The 14,439-nt window shown below is 47.9% G+C and overlaps 1 protein-coding gene across 7 annotated transcripts in view; it reads right to left on the bottom strand.

The window, feature by feature from the left end:
* Window positions 1-3,151: 3,151 nt before the first annotated feature.
* SEPTIN6 (septin 6) overlaps window positions 3,152-14,439 on the bottom strand; it is a 38,673-nt gene continuing 27,385 nt past the window's right edge. For 3 of the 7 annotated variants that reach the window (XM_059732847.1, XM_059732853.1, XM_059732848.1), the window contains 5 exons: window positions 12,854-12,950; window positions 12,378-12,546; window positions 11,109-11,241; window positions 10,698-10,888; window positions 4,406-6,069 (listed from right to left, as the gene is read on the bottom strand). In XM_059732847.1, the coding sequence (XP_059588830.1) occupies window positions 6,045-6,069; window positions 10,698-10,888; window positions 11,109-11,241; window positions 12,378-12,546; window positions 12,854-12,950 (615 nt within the window). In that variant the 3' untranslated portion in view covers window positions 4,406-6,044. Of the gene's footprint in view, window positions 4,234-4,405; window positions 6,070-6,111; window positions 7,287-9,906; window positions 9,950-10,697; window positions 10,889-11,108; window positions 11,242-12,377; window positions 12,547-12,853; window positions 12,951-14,439 lie in introns of those variants that run through there. The other 4 variants (XM_059732852.1, XM_059732851.1, XM_059732850.1 and 1 more) reach the window with 4 other exon arrangements.

Below are 14,439 nucleotides of genomic sequence, written 5' to 3'. Positions count from 1 at the left end.
ATGACCTGCAAGGTCCCTTCCAGCCCCTGACAATCTATGACTCCCAGTCAAAGCTTTGTCTACCCGGATCTTATAAGCCTCCAAGGATGGAGAGTCCACCACTTCTCTGGGTAACCTGTTCCAGTGTTTTACCACCTTCCTAGTGAGGAAGTTTTTCCTAATTTCCAACTTGCCTTGCTGCACATTGAGCCCGTTGCTCCTTGCTCCGTCATCTGCCTCCACTAAGAACAGTCCAGCTCCATCCTCTTTGCAACCGCCCTTCGGGTAGTTAAGGGCTACCATCAAATCCCCACTCAGTCTTTTCTTCTCCAGACTAAATAAGCCTAGTTCCTTCAGACTTCCCTCACAAGTCCTGTCCCCCAGCCCCTGCACCATTTTTGTAGCCCTCGGCTGGACTCTCTACAATTTGTCCACAATAAAGAATTGCTGGAAATGCCTGAAGGCTGTGGGTCCCACAGCCCAGGGTCACAGCAACCTCATCATGCTTGAATTTCCAACCTGTTGGTCCCCAAACAGTCACCCAAGCCTCTGGGCCACAGAATCCAGCTCAGTCCATGGTGTGTCAGGTCTGCCCCTGCCTCGGGAAAAGATCAAGCTCCTTTGAGCTTTGCTTGGCATGTGGCCCCCGTGCCCTACCAGCAGGTGCTTTGGTTGAGGGTGGGCAGGCTCGGGCGCTTGCACGGCCTCGTGACACCGCCTGGTCCCTGGGAGCACACAGGGAGTTGCCAGCTGCAAGATCAGGTATCTGCGGAGGAGGAAGGTCACCCCTGCGAGTCCGGGTTGCTGCCAAGCTTGAAGCCAACAGATTTCTGCAACACAAGGGCTCGCTGACCCCATGGCAGTGTGTGCAGGCCCAGGGTGACACCTGGGGATCCAGAAGCGATGGGAGCCTGTCATTCTTCGCTTTGAGGAGACAGACACTGACGGACAACTGAGATTTTACATTTGGAGCCCTCTTGCCAGGGCAATTGCCTTTGTGACTGGCATCTCCCTGCAGGGTTTGTAATCTGAACACTGCCTGAGAACTAGGAAGGGGAGCAGAGCAGGAAGGAGATCACTCCAGAGGGGGGAGAGCGCTACCTTTATGCCCAAAGTCCAAGGGGTCACGTGTTTCTGCACTTCTCTGACTGCTGTTTTGGTGGTAAGGGAAGGCAGCAGGGGAGGAGTCATCCAGACCCCATACTTAGGCCTAACTACCAGCACTTGGATCAGCATCATGTTGGGCCTTCTGCCACGCCACGAGAACCTCACAGCTGCCAGCCAGCGACAACCACCTCTGAAAAAGAGATAATGGTATAAGGCACGACGCCAGCCAGAGGGCAGCAGTGATGTCACCTCCGAGGTGGAAGATGCCGACACGGTGGCACAAAGGTGTGGCTCGGAGTTATGGGCCCAGAGAGGTCCAGCGAAACTCCAGCTGGAAGCCTACAGGCTGGCATTGGTCACAACACCTGTTCTCCCAGCTCGTGGTGCTGCCCTGTGCATGCAAGCGCCAGTCAGCAAAGAGCAGTAACAGGCCCTAAATCACATAGGAAAGGGAGTGCTGGGAGCACCCAGGAAATGGCACAGTGGAGTTCACCCGTACATGACATGTCCTATTGGCACCACAGCGCTGAAGTGCAGAGCAGAGGGAAACTTGCAGGGTGCAGCCCCACATATAGGCACATGGGACAAGGCTGGCAGTCAGGCTCTTGGCAGCATCTCAGACACAACCCTCCAGGCCTCTCCTGCTGCAGCCCCCAGGGCCGGGGAAGTCACAGAGCAGTCCTAAGGGAAACTTTTGTCTACTTTAAAAGGGGGAAGCGGCTCTGCCCATGAGATCAGTGCCAGCTCAGAGGCTCCATCTGCCGGACGGTTCTACCGGTTGCATGTAACACCTCTTCCTGCACGGGGGGCTGCTTTTGGCTGAGACTGGCAGCAACGAGGAGAGGCACAGATGCCAGCTAAAGGGAGCAAGTGCCAGGAGGTGCAGGTGGCACAGACTTGCCCTTTCCCTCCCACACTGCAGGGAGGATTTTCTGCACGCCCAGAGAAGGCAGGAAGCAGCGGTCTGAGCCCGCTGCCACCAGGAGGCAACTCTGTATTCCCTCCTCAACAACCGCCTTAGGAGTTCACATGTTCACAGGGGAAAGCTTTTTCCCCTTCTCCTTTTATCCCCTGTCAAGACATCCAGCAAGACCTACCTGCTGAGCAAGCCCAAGGGCCCGCTCAGAACAGAGCGCAGAAGTGCTACATCACTAGCTGCTGGAAGAGCCGTGCCTGAAGTCAAGGGTTTGTTCGTCTCGAGTCACTGAGGGAAGGATTTTGCTCCCTCTCGGCTGCAGTTCATACATCTCACTGACTGGTTTATACCTTTGGCAGAAACATCTCAAGGATTGAACACTTCCTTCCTTTAAAAGCAGGTTTCCCCATGGGACAGGTTGCCTTACCCTGGTTGTGTGGAAACACCTGCCGTGGACAGCTCCGACTCCATGTATTCCACTGCTCGCTTCAGGCCAGGGCCCTCTGGGGCTTCAGAGACCCAGGCTGCTTCCCATTCTTTTGTTTAAAGCAGTGCATTTTAAAAACCAGACAGACTCCAATCTAAAAAAAGCTGCAGCACATCCCAGAAATAGCAAGTGTAAATTGGTTGCAGTTGCAGGTTTAATAACCTGTAGTGTCTCCGATGCACGAGGTTAATGGTGTCTAAAAACAACCAGCTAAATTAATTACAATTTTTAAAAGTGCAACAGGTCAAGAGAAACTTCCCACGTATGGAGCTTTTCCCCCTGGTGCATTTTAGCATTTAAACTATTTCCATTTTCAGACAACAGAGCTAAAGCAAGCCTGGTTAGAAATCATATAGAGGGAAACCCAGGCTGGTCCAAGAGAAATCCCTCCAGGGGACAGAGGTGGGCAATTTCAACAGGGGCCTTATTTCATCCAAGCCAGGACACTCCAATTCTTCCCTGCAACATTGTGCTAGAGCTGGACCAACCAACCCCCCTTAACACCCTCATGATAACCTTTGCCAACATGCTTGTCCCAACATCCCGGCTACATTTCAGAGTGGCTCAACTGAGCTCCATGCATTTTCCCCAGAAGCAGCCGTACAACAGGAGGACTCTGTTCTCCCAGGAAACTCTCCGCTACAAACACAAAAGGACCCAGGTTGTATTTTTTCACATTTTTTTTTATTGAAAACTTACATTAAAGTTAGAAAGGTATAGAGCTAAACAGTGCTGGTTCTTTAATGCTTCATGTAAATATATACTCGGTGCCGTTATCACTCATACTTCCATTGGAAAAAAAAAAAAAAGGGTGAGAGGGGAATAAAACCACAGAGGAAAGACAGATGAACACAGTTTGGAGGAACATGCAGTGGATGGTCCAAAGGAGAACGAGACAAGCAAGAGGGCTAGGACAGACTCCAAGGCATCTCCAAGACAGCACGCTCTACTCACATGGGCTTTGGAGGGAGCATGACCAGCTGGCGACAGCTCCCCAGGCCTCCCCAGCGTGAAGAGCAACATCATTCTCTAACTCTAAAGAGCACAAGGGGGTTCCAATAATGGAGTGTGGGGTTTTAATACACAATACATTATTTGAGGCTAAAAACTCACTCAATCTGTGTCAGGCAGGCAATGCAGTGTGCTTAACGAGAGGGCAGAGGCACAAATGACACTAATGGAAGAAAAACCTGCACGTTTCTTTTTGCTGTATTTCCTTGTTAGAATGAGCTAGGCCGTGGCTGTCAATGTAGCAAATTGCACCTATTTCTCTCTCCTCTGACATCAAGTACAACAGGTTTTCAACGCAAAGCCAGGAACTGGCAAGAAAAAAACAAAACAAAAAAACAACACTCTGGCTTCCACAGACAGTCATGGGAGTCTGTGATATTTATATTAGGCCAAATTAGGGGGGAAAAAAATATGTATGTATATATTGTCATAATCTTAATGCTTTGACTTTTTTTTTTGGCTATGTCACTCTTCCAATGACATTTCTGTTGCTCCTCAGAAGTCTTAGGTACACGATCAGCTTCCTCCAGTAATATTCTGTCTTGTCACACAAAATACAAGACACTTCAATTTTAAATACCATGCAAGGCAGAAAAGGGCTTCTTTCCAAGACACTAAACATTGAAGATCTGTCCCCCCCACACAGACATTATAGGATCCCTAAAAACTCTTCTAGAAGCAGTAGTCTTCTCCCTCAGACACAGTGCAGCTGGCGAAGACAGACTAAAAAAAGCTACAGAGAGAGGGGAGAAAAGAGAGAAAAAACAGAAGATTATCAAAAGGAGAAGGACATTCAAAAAGCAGGAAATAGAGACTCAACGTAAGCTGAGAGAGGAGAGGTGGGCAATTACAGATCCTGCAGTAACTGCTCCCAGGGCTTCAAGGAAACCACACAAATTAGAACGTTGTTTAAAGAGGTTTTTAATAGCATTATAAAAGAAGTCAAAATGATCCGTAACAGCCAACAACCTGCAATGCAGGAAAACAAAAGGCAGATAAAAACACTCTTTGCAGCTGGACACCTGAGGCCTGATGACCAAGGGACACTACCGGTCATGGAAGGTGCGCGACTAAGAAAAGCAGCCAGTGCTTGAAGTACCGTATTTTCTCACATACAACATGTCTGAAAACAAAATGTGCACCTGGTTTCTGAAAGGCAGAACGAAGAAAGAAAGATCTTTTCTTTGTGAGCCTCTGTTGGGCAGGGTTGGGGAGGGAGGGAGAATAACGAGTGTCCACAGCCAGCACATAAGGAGCCCGGCGTGCAGTGTAACATGTGCAGCTTTAGTTTTGCTTTCCCCAGGCAGAAGCTGAACTGCTGTTACCCTATTTCTTTGGTTACCATGCACACCCGATTTCCAGCAGCTGCATTTTAGAGGAAAAGAAGCATGTGTGTTATATGTGAGAAATTACAGTATTTCAAACTTCTTTTTAAAAAGCAGTTTTTTAATTGATCTTTACAGTGCCCCCAGAAACCTGAGAAAGTATTAATAGGCTGCAGTCAAGCATTTGAACAGTCTTCACTTCTAGAAAATGAGGCCACACCTAAGCTTCAGTTATGGGCTCCTGCACAAGGCTGACCATGTGCTTGGGCAAGGAGCTGGATGGAGGAGCACATGGAGGAAGAGGAACTGCCTTCCCCACTAATGCTGACATGCGCCACAGGGGATAAGCCTCAGGCTGAGGCTAGATGGGACATCTCCAAATGCAGGCCTACAGCCAGCCAGACCAACCTAGAGCCAGGCGCTTGCTAGCTCCCCTGAGACAGGAGGAGATCTTGTCCCCAAAGCTCTGATCTGGCTAGCGAGCAGATATGAGGAAAAGGGGGCCTGAGTAAGAGCCATCGCCATTAGGCTCTCAGGTTTGAAGAGTGCGTGCAGGCAGTTGAAAGATGCTGTGGCAATAGCAGACCCTGAGACATCAGCCAGCTCTCCTTTCACCAGTATCTGAGGGCTGTCTGTTGATTTCAGCCTTCATAAGATGCTCCCACTTGGGGTCAAGCTTTCAAGTTCAAATTCCACGTGCACACTTTGCCTTTTTCCCCTAGAACGATGAGATCTCACACGTTCCCCTTAAACGCTCATGGCTCACAACACATCTTCAACAGGACCTGTGCGCACCCAGCCCCCGCCATCCAAGATACAAGGCTCCCCCCCCCTCAGCCACCATAACTAAACCAAGGCTGTGTTGTCTTTTCAAAATCCCCAATAAATAGATTTAAACTGCATTGTTATTTTGCCAGCAAAAAAAAAAATGCACAGAATTCTTTTCCACATCCCTTAATTATTTTGGGGGGGAAAATCCATTAAATGTAGAATAAAAAAGAAAGGAGTGTTAAGGTTACAGTGTCCAAAAAAAGCTTATCTTAAATGGTTTCATTAAAGCAGTCACCACCAATACATAGGAAAGGCAGATTCCTGATGAGGAGAGAGAGGATTGGAAAGGTCATGGCTGAAATGTTATGAGAAGCTGTCAGCTGTTACTAGAGCCTCTGTTTTAACAAATAAAGGAAGGTCCATTCGAGCCCTTTGCATTCAGGGATTATTACTCAGTACAGAGCCAGGGGTTACTGTAAAAGAAGGGCAAAAAAAAAAATAAACGTTAACCAGAATTCACGGTCTCATAAAGACTTTATTTTTTTAAAAATGTCCCCTTTAAGGAATACACAGACAAGACACTTCCAGGCAAAACCACAGCTTGTTCAGGGAGGTACCTACTGAGGGTACCTACTGAGCCTCACTGAAGGCAGAAGCAAAACTCCCACCCATTCAGTGCAAAAATGTTGCATTAAGAAAACCCTAAAAGCTTTTGCTATATAGAAAATTTCAAGGAACAACTAAATAGCATCTGTGCGTTCCTAAGCAGATGCTGGGTTTTCCTAATAATACTTGGGATATTAAACAACAAACAAAGAATATAAGGACAAAGGGTTTTGAAAAGAAAGTAATACGGCAGCATCTCTATGCTGTCTTCTTCATAAACACCAGCTGTTCTAGCAAGTAAATATGGGCCTTTGCGCAGGTTTTCCCTGAGTTTGGATCCAGGATTTGTTTCAGCACGTCATGGTAACAGGGGAAGAGTCTGTGGAAGGCAGGCCAGGCGGATCTGAACTTCCCAGAGTCTGTGTGGCTCAGCTCACCAGGACAACCTGCTGCAAAGCCTGGATCTGGATTGAGATTTCCCCACAGCATGGGGATGAGAATGGGGCTCTCCATCTTCTGAGGTTCTGGCTCAGGCCCCTGCCTGCTAGCATGGTACGTATGTAACAGTCAAGTACAAGGAATCCAATCTAGATGAGGATGGGTTAGACACTGATACAGAAAATGAATGCACCACAACAAAGAGCAGCCTCTCTCACAGGCAGCCCAGAGAGCAGGCTCTAATTGCACTCGCAGGGATTCGAAGGCAGGGCACAGGCTTCAGGGCACTAAATGCGAGTCCACAAGCAGCCGTGCTCTGACCATGCAGATGTGAAACATGTGCGAGAACTAGCCGGGACGGTTTAGAGCAGAGGATGCTAGTTCTGCAAGCGCTCGGCCATACGGGCTGCTGCCCAGAGGGGGAGTGGGTAGCCTTTAGTGCCTCCTGTCCGCTCCATACAGGTTATTGCTGGGTTCCTCACCCACGGCTAGTCAAGGGCAAGACTCTTGCTTTTTAAAATAATTGTAAGGAGAGGAAGGGAGCAGGGGGTGAGAATGGGCAAACAGGCAGTGGCAGCCGCGGGATAACCGAATGTGGGGGCATTCGTTTCTGGTGCCAAGGGGAAGGTGCTACAGGAAACCCGAACTGAAAATGAAAGAAAAAGGCAGGTTAATGGCATTGTGAGTGAATTTAAATAAGCAAATAAATCAAACATAATTATGGTCTCTATCAGGCAAAACAAATGAGAGTGTTGCTATGTGTTAATAAAGCTGACTGGTCTTGACTGACTACAACACATGCTTTGCACACACAGGCACAGACAGCAGGGGCACGAACAACATCTCCCACAGTCGCCTAACACAGTGGGATCAATCCTGTAAACCCCTGCTAGACTGAAGAAGCCCCATAATACTTTATGGGCCAACACATGCATAAGTAGAACGATTGAAAAAGGACCAGACATACATATTTAGCTCAGTGGAGACAAATGCCCATTCAACAGGCACTGTCTGCAATTGTATACCCGGAATAAAAGAACGTTATTTGATCTGGGGCCGGGCATACAATAGTGTACAGTTATAAGGACTGCCCAAAGCAATCCAAAACCAACAAGCAGCAGCAATGTTCGCTCCAACTGCACTTTAACCCTGCCTTTGTGCTCAGCCCAGCATGAACACTGTTATTCTTTGAGATTATTTTTCACGTTCAGATCCTAAAAAGCAAAGAATTGTTCTTTCCCCACACCTCCCCCCCTTTGCATTGTTATTGTTGGCAGCAACATTCATCCTGTCTGAGCATCCAAGCAGGGTGTTTTGTTTTGTCGGTGGGGTGTTTTTTTTTTACTATATCTCTTTTTGTATAGGACCCTTCTGGAGTCCTTACTAATAAGTGGGCCTAGCAATTAAAATTTAAAATTTTATTTAAAACTCAATGTTATTCCTTCTCTTTATTCCTGTTTCATGACAGACCATAGGTTAGTTTATAACTAGATCCTATTGACCTTATTCTAAGAGGTCGGTTTGTGGTAGGAAATCATCTCAAAATACTGGACTTTCTGGAGGGTCATTAATACAAGGGCCATAAGGAGTCTTATTTTAATGGACACATTATTACAGCTGCAAATGTCCCCTTTAAAAGCAACAGGGCTGATATCCTGCTCACTCCTGCAATCTAGACATGTTAGTATCAGTTTTACCTATGGCAATAGTAATTGCATCTGGTTGCAAAATAAAGGCTCTTTAGATGTATCCATCACAGCTATAATCATCAATTTACTCATCAGTCGAGGATATGAATGGCTTTCCTGCCTCTGCTAGCTGGGTGCATTTGTTAAAAGATTTCTTTACATATACCTGAGTCCCTGTCCCTTACAATATACATCTATACCTTACAATGCCACATATATGCAAGCTGAAAGCACTGGCTGACTGCAAGCTTCATTCATTAACCATTTCAAGGTTTACAAAGCAGCCTGACTGTAAACAAATAAGCTTCCCTACTGCTATGCGGGGATACCCAGGATTACATGACAGCAATATAAAATGACTCAGAATTGTGCAAACATTGAGGACTAAGACACGCACTTAATTTTGAGCGGAGGGAAGCTTTTGTGGCCTTTCTAGAGGAACTCAAAGGGTGGCTGTAGCCCTCTTCCAAAACTAGAAGCTACCCGCATAGGCACCGACTCCATGGGAACTCCGGGGCTCAATCATTCACTGAAAAAAATTAGCAGGTGCTCAACACCCATAAGCCACATTGGGTAAGCCGGGTTGAAGTAACACGCTGCCTCTTCTGGGCATGCGCGAGGCTCGGCACAGGAATGCAAAAAGAGAAAGCACCCACTGGTAAAAACCGAAGCCGACGCCTATGGCTATCTGGATTCCTGATATTAATGCCAGGACCTAGTGGCAACGTATGCATCTTTGGGGGCAGGGCTTGTAAGGCTAAATGCAAGCTGCTTTTTTTTTTTTTTAATGGAAATCACACTTAGTCTGAAAAGCCTACAATCATGTCTGCCCCCACAGACAAGGCATGGCAGACATCTGGAGCTCAAAGGCACAGCCTTTAGTCCTTGATCATTTTAGATCAACACCCAGCACCTGTAATTTGGCAATAAGCAACTACAAAAAAACCCCTAACTTTAACTATTTACTGCCTCAGGGTTAAGAGAGACCCAGTGACATACCCAGGGCTGAGCAGTAGCTTGGTGACAGAGGCTAGGATACAAGTCTTGAATCCCAAGCCTGTGCACTAACCAGTCATTAGGGGTAGAAGACTTCATTCTCATCAACCAGCCTGATTCTCAATACCTACATTTCTATAGTTATTGTTACCATAGCATCTACATGACTAAAGATCTCTTAGTTTGAGAGAGAGAGAGAGAAAAAGAGAGAAGACAAAAGGATTGTCTTTACTAGTGACATTAGTAAAATGGCTGCAAAGCTTTGGAGGCAGTGTCCTTCATCCCAAACGTGCCATTATTATATTGCCCTTTCACATTACAACACATCAAGCAGTTCTTGGTGAAAAGTCACTCCTGTTACTTCGCAGCATCGTTAAAGACACACAGTTCTCCCGAATACCCTAGATTTATTACTGCATGTGGAAAAAGACAGAATAGCAATACACCAGGACAGGCAAAAGGGGAGAGAGAAGTGAAAGGCGAAGGGAATGTTTTGTGATTGTGTGGTTGGGTAGGTTGGTGCTCTTAAGAACTGTGTGACTGGATCCCACTGCAAGGTCTATTGTAGTTAATGAATCTTACCAGGACAATGCACCTCATGCCCCATGCAGCAAACAGCAGTTAACTGTAAAACAGCACACAAGTAAGAGCTGATGGCGATGGCATGGTAATAAACATCAAGTCATGAATTAGTGCAAACAATGGAGCCTGGACTAATTAAGAAAGAGAAGTGCCAAGTTATTTGCAAATGCAGATCTCATGGGAAAGAGAAGGGCTACTCTACAGTTGGTTAGCCACTGTTAAATGAAACATTACCAAGCTAAAATCCTGCCTATAACATCCCTGGTTGCTATGGAGATTTCTGATGTAAATGCTGTAATGGAGCTGATAGTAGGAGGGTATCCAATGTAGGAGCAGAGTATCCACTGTAGGAGTTTGGCAGAGAGCAAGGCACATCACTGTTTTAAAACACAGCTATTTTTAACTTGAGAGAAGAGACCCAACTTATTAAAAGCTGGCTTGAGTGCTGAACAATAGTGCTTCGTTCCGTTTCCTGAACCCCAAAACTTTCCACTGTGGATGCTACCCCCCTTCTTGACCTAATCAGGCTGGACTACAAGAATACTTGGAGGCAATTTTGCTGTCAGCTATTCAGTATGTGTCTGGGTGTATTTTGGGTGTCTTGTTCTGACCGGCATCTTTTTGCACAGCTCTGGGCCTGTTCAGCTTAGGGCTACTGGCTAGGGTTGGATATTTGTCTTGTGTTAGTCTGCCCTTAGAGATAACTGGCTATGTTGGAGAAGAGGTACCAAAAGGTCTAATTGCAAAGGGGAAGTCATGACAGAGAAGCAAGCACCAAGTTAACAACTTACTTTTTCCTCTCCTTGTCCCGTTTTAGAGTCTGTGATCCTCCAGCCTGCTGGGCCTGAGACTGGAGCAGCTCAGCCGCCGTCTTCTTCTGTTTGAATGCATTTACTTCATCATCCAGAGATTTCTTCTTGTCCTCCAGCTTCTTCTTCTCATCCTGATGCAGCTTCTTCAGACGATCAAACTTTTCATGCAGCTAGAGAGGAGAGAGAGAGAGAGAGAGAGAGAGAGAGAGAGAGAAGAGCTGACACACCAACATACCTTCTCTCTCTACTGAGAAAATCCCCATGAAGCCAGAAGACATTTTCAAAGAATACAGGACATTTCAGCAGCAACATAGCTGAGATTAATTCAAGGCTCATGGTAGAGGAGATGTACACATCCATGCATGTGCACACACACACTACTGTCTTCACCTCTTTTTCAGCCTCTTTAAGCTCTGCTTCTTTTTCTTTGACTCTCTGGACAAACATTTGCCTCATCTCCTCCTCTTTTTTCTGCAGTTCCCCCAGAAACTCATTCCTTTTGGCCTCATAAGTCTCTTGTAGGCTAGAGAGAAAGAAAAAGCAGGTGTAAAATCAATGATAAACTCAGGTCTCTTCTCAGGCATCCCCTCTAAGTCCACAAGAACCATCATGGCTGAGTAAGCACATGGGACAGACCAGAATCTGAGTCTGCTGGTCAGATGCTCAGGGGATAGCCTGGTTCAAACCCACTGCCGGACTCTAGGGAAGTTCAGCTTCAGATTCAAACTCAGCAGCATTAGGGTCATCTTACCCTGCAATCTCCAAGATACCCTTAAAAGAATAACACTTCCTGTGATCACGGGGATCATTTCATCAGCTGCCTGCTATTAGTCCTGGCACCCTAACCCCCCAGTCTTCATGCTGGGAATAGGCCCAGTCACTCAGTTTCCAAAGGGACAGACAACTTTAGAAAGCAGCAGCATCTGGAAGTACTTGTGTTGCCATCTGAAACCAAGCCACCACCTCAGGCCACTTCCTTGCCCCATGTTTGCCTCCATTTCTCTTGTGCACTCTGTTGAAAGAGCTGGGATCAGACCCTCATCTTCAGTCTCCTCTCTTGTATCTTGCACTTGCTGCTCCACCTGTCTCTGTGGGCTGTGCTTCTCTGCGACTGTGAGCTCCATGCATCATTCTATTATTATTATTATTCTATTATTATTCTCATGTGCTTAACCAGTGAAAAGCTGACGATTAGCAAGTCCATTCCCCCCTCAAGCCCTCGCTGAGCTGTGCCATTTGACCCACTGCTGTGGAAAAGGTCAAGTTTAGCCATCCTGGGGTGAAGAAGAGCCAGGTTCACTGTGCGATACAGATGGGAGCAGGGGGGTAAATCAGAAGAAAGCACTTGCCAAAGACAGATGCTGATTCCAAAGGAAGCCACTGGGTGACCCCCAGCAGGGGACACTCATGATACAGGGATTCTTGGCCCAACAAGGACAGGGAGATTCTTGGGTTTATAGTCTGCTCTAGTTCTAGCTTTCCCCTCCCATTTCACTCACATCGGATGCTGCCTGGGAGGGCTATGCAGCCTGTGGCACAGAACCCAGTCAGGGGTACAAAGGGCTAGCCTTTCAGAGCCAGTTCTGCATGTGCTTGGGGCCTCATGACAGGGTGAGCCAGCTGTGGTCTCTCCTGCCCTCTATGCTGCAGGATGCATACCTGAAAGGTTTGCTGTCAGGATCTGTGTCCTTGAACCCCATCTCTTCCAGCTTGCACCGCCGGTACAGCTCATAGTGGCGCGCATGGGTCTGCTCGCGGAGATCTTCCATGTTCACACGAATAAGCATCTCGCGTAGCTTCACAAAGTCACAGTGAGCTTCATTCTCCACTGCAAGACAATTGGAGCAGTGATATGGAGTGAGACACAGAGAGTTGCCTCTTGATGCTCTTCTGCCCTCCAGCCCTCCAGGGGGACTCTACTAACCCTTCCCAGCACTGAAAACACAGCCCCCCCCCCCCCTCAGTAATGTGATACAGGACATAGAGGGGAATCCCCACTGCAAGGCTGAACCTCAGTAGGACCCAAGTTAGCAGCAGAGCTGGAAGCAGGAGTGAGGCATCCCCTGCTCCAGGTGCAGGATCCCACCCCCTCCCAGCAGCAGCCTCCCCTCACACCACAGGGCCCAGGCACTCACCCTGCACTGTGCCCCATGGGTACTGCCGGGCTTTCATCATCTTGTTTCCTATTTTCATTTCCTCCGTGCTGCCAATCACTGCAAATGGTAAGTGGGCCTGGAATACAATCAGGGCAGTGGATATGAGTCACTTTGAGCGACAGCCAGGGACGCAGCACGCAGCCTGGACATGCCACATGTCCTGAGCGAGACAGGGCTGCATTGGCACTGGCTGACTCTCCCTGTGAACCTGGTCACTACAGCCATGGCCCAAGAGGCGGCTTTGGGGAACCCTGTTGCTAAGGTTCCTGCTCTCTCGCCTGATGGAGCTGAGCCAGGGTCCCGGACAGCTTCATGCACATCCTTAATGCCTCCCCCCACAAACTCCCTCCCAGCCTTCTGTCCTGAAGGCTCAGGACTGAATGTGGGCTGCACATGGGAGCAGCCAGATACCATTGAGCCTTTGCAGGGGAGAAAAGAATACAGCTTTCTTTGCTCAAAGCCCTGAAGCCCAAAGCCCTTTGTACAGCCACAGCAGAGAAGCAGTTTCCCTTATTCAGCCCCACTGACTTGCCTCCACCCTGAGCAGAGGGGGCTGATAATGGGGTGGGCCTGTCTCCATTTCCAGCCATATGCTGGCCTCACACTGATGCCTGCAGCTAAGGCAACTGTAGTGGGCTTTGTTTAGTTTGCAGCTGGCATCTGTTGAGAGCCACCAATCAGCTGTCACTTTAATAAGCTGCAACCTAAAATTACAAGGCTCTGTGCTGTTACCAAAGCCCCACGTTGGTCTGTCACACAGGAGAGCCTGATGCTCAAACTAGAGCCTTTCATGGTGTTTGCTCATGTCATTCAGTCTCTGGTTGCATCATAACCCCCCCCCCCACACACACACACACAGAGCAGAGGCTCCAGGGCTCAATTCAGAGACAAACCAGGACACATTTTGGAATAACAAGAGGGAGAGATGGTCCTTTAGAAAGCAACCAAACTGCTCTCATTAACTGGGTTGTTTTAAGCTTGATCTTCCTATAAGTGCACTGATCCTGCGACATAGTTTGGAAAAGCAAAGGGTTAGTGCACCTGCAATACAACCCTCAGTGCATCACAGCCCCAGCCTGTCTGCTGCTCCTGGGAGGAACGCAGGCGTCTTGCAGCTTTCAGAGATCCACTCGGCAGCAGTGCTTGGCAGGCCAGGCCTCTCTTGGTCTGCTATCTGGTACCAAGTAAACCAGTACAGCCTGTTCCATGGTCAGGTTGTCAGCGGCTAAACCAGCACCCCAACCTGGGCGAGCCTGAGGGACTGGAGGATGTCTCCCAGCCGTTCATCCCAGCCTGCTATATAATTCAGCAAATACTAGTCTCCATAGATTGAGTGGTGCTTTGAACCAGTGTACTTGGGGCAAGGGGAAGGGGTGGGGGGGCTGGTCCCAGCTCTGCAACCAGCTCATTCTGTGACTTCAAACAAATCAGTCTGCCTCTCAGTCTCCAGGCTGATAAGCAGCCTTACCACTCAGCGACCTCAAAAGGGAAATCAGGCAAATGAGTCAGAGCTCAGAAAGCACAAGACCCTCCAGAAATGTGAGGCTGGTGCTATATGGAGTCAA

This window comes from Alligator mississippiensis, chromosome 8, assembly GCF_030867095.1.
Source record: "Alligator mississippiensis isolate rAllMis1 chromosome 8, rAllMis1, whole genome shotgun sequence".
Taxonomy (NCBI): domain Eukaryota; kingdom Metazoa; phylum Chordata; order Crocodylia; family Alligatoridae; genus Alligator; species Alligator mississippiensis.
Note: the sequence above shows the minus strand (reverse complement) of the source record. Positions and strands in the feature narration are given on the sequence as shown.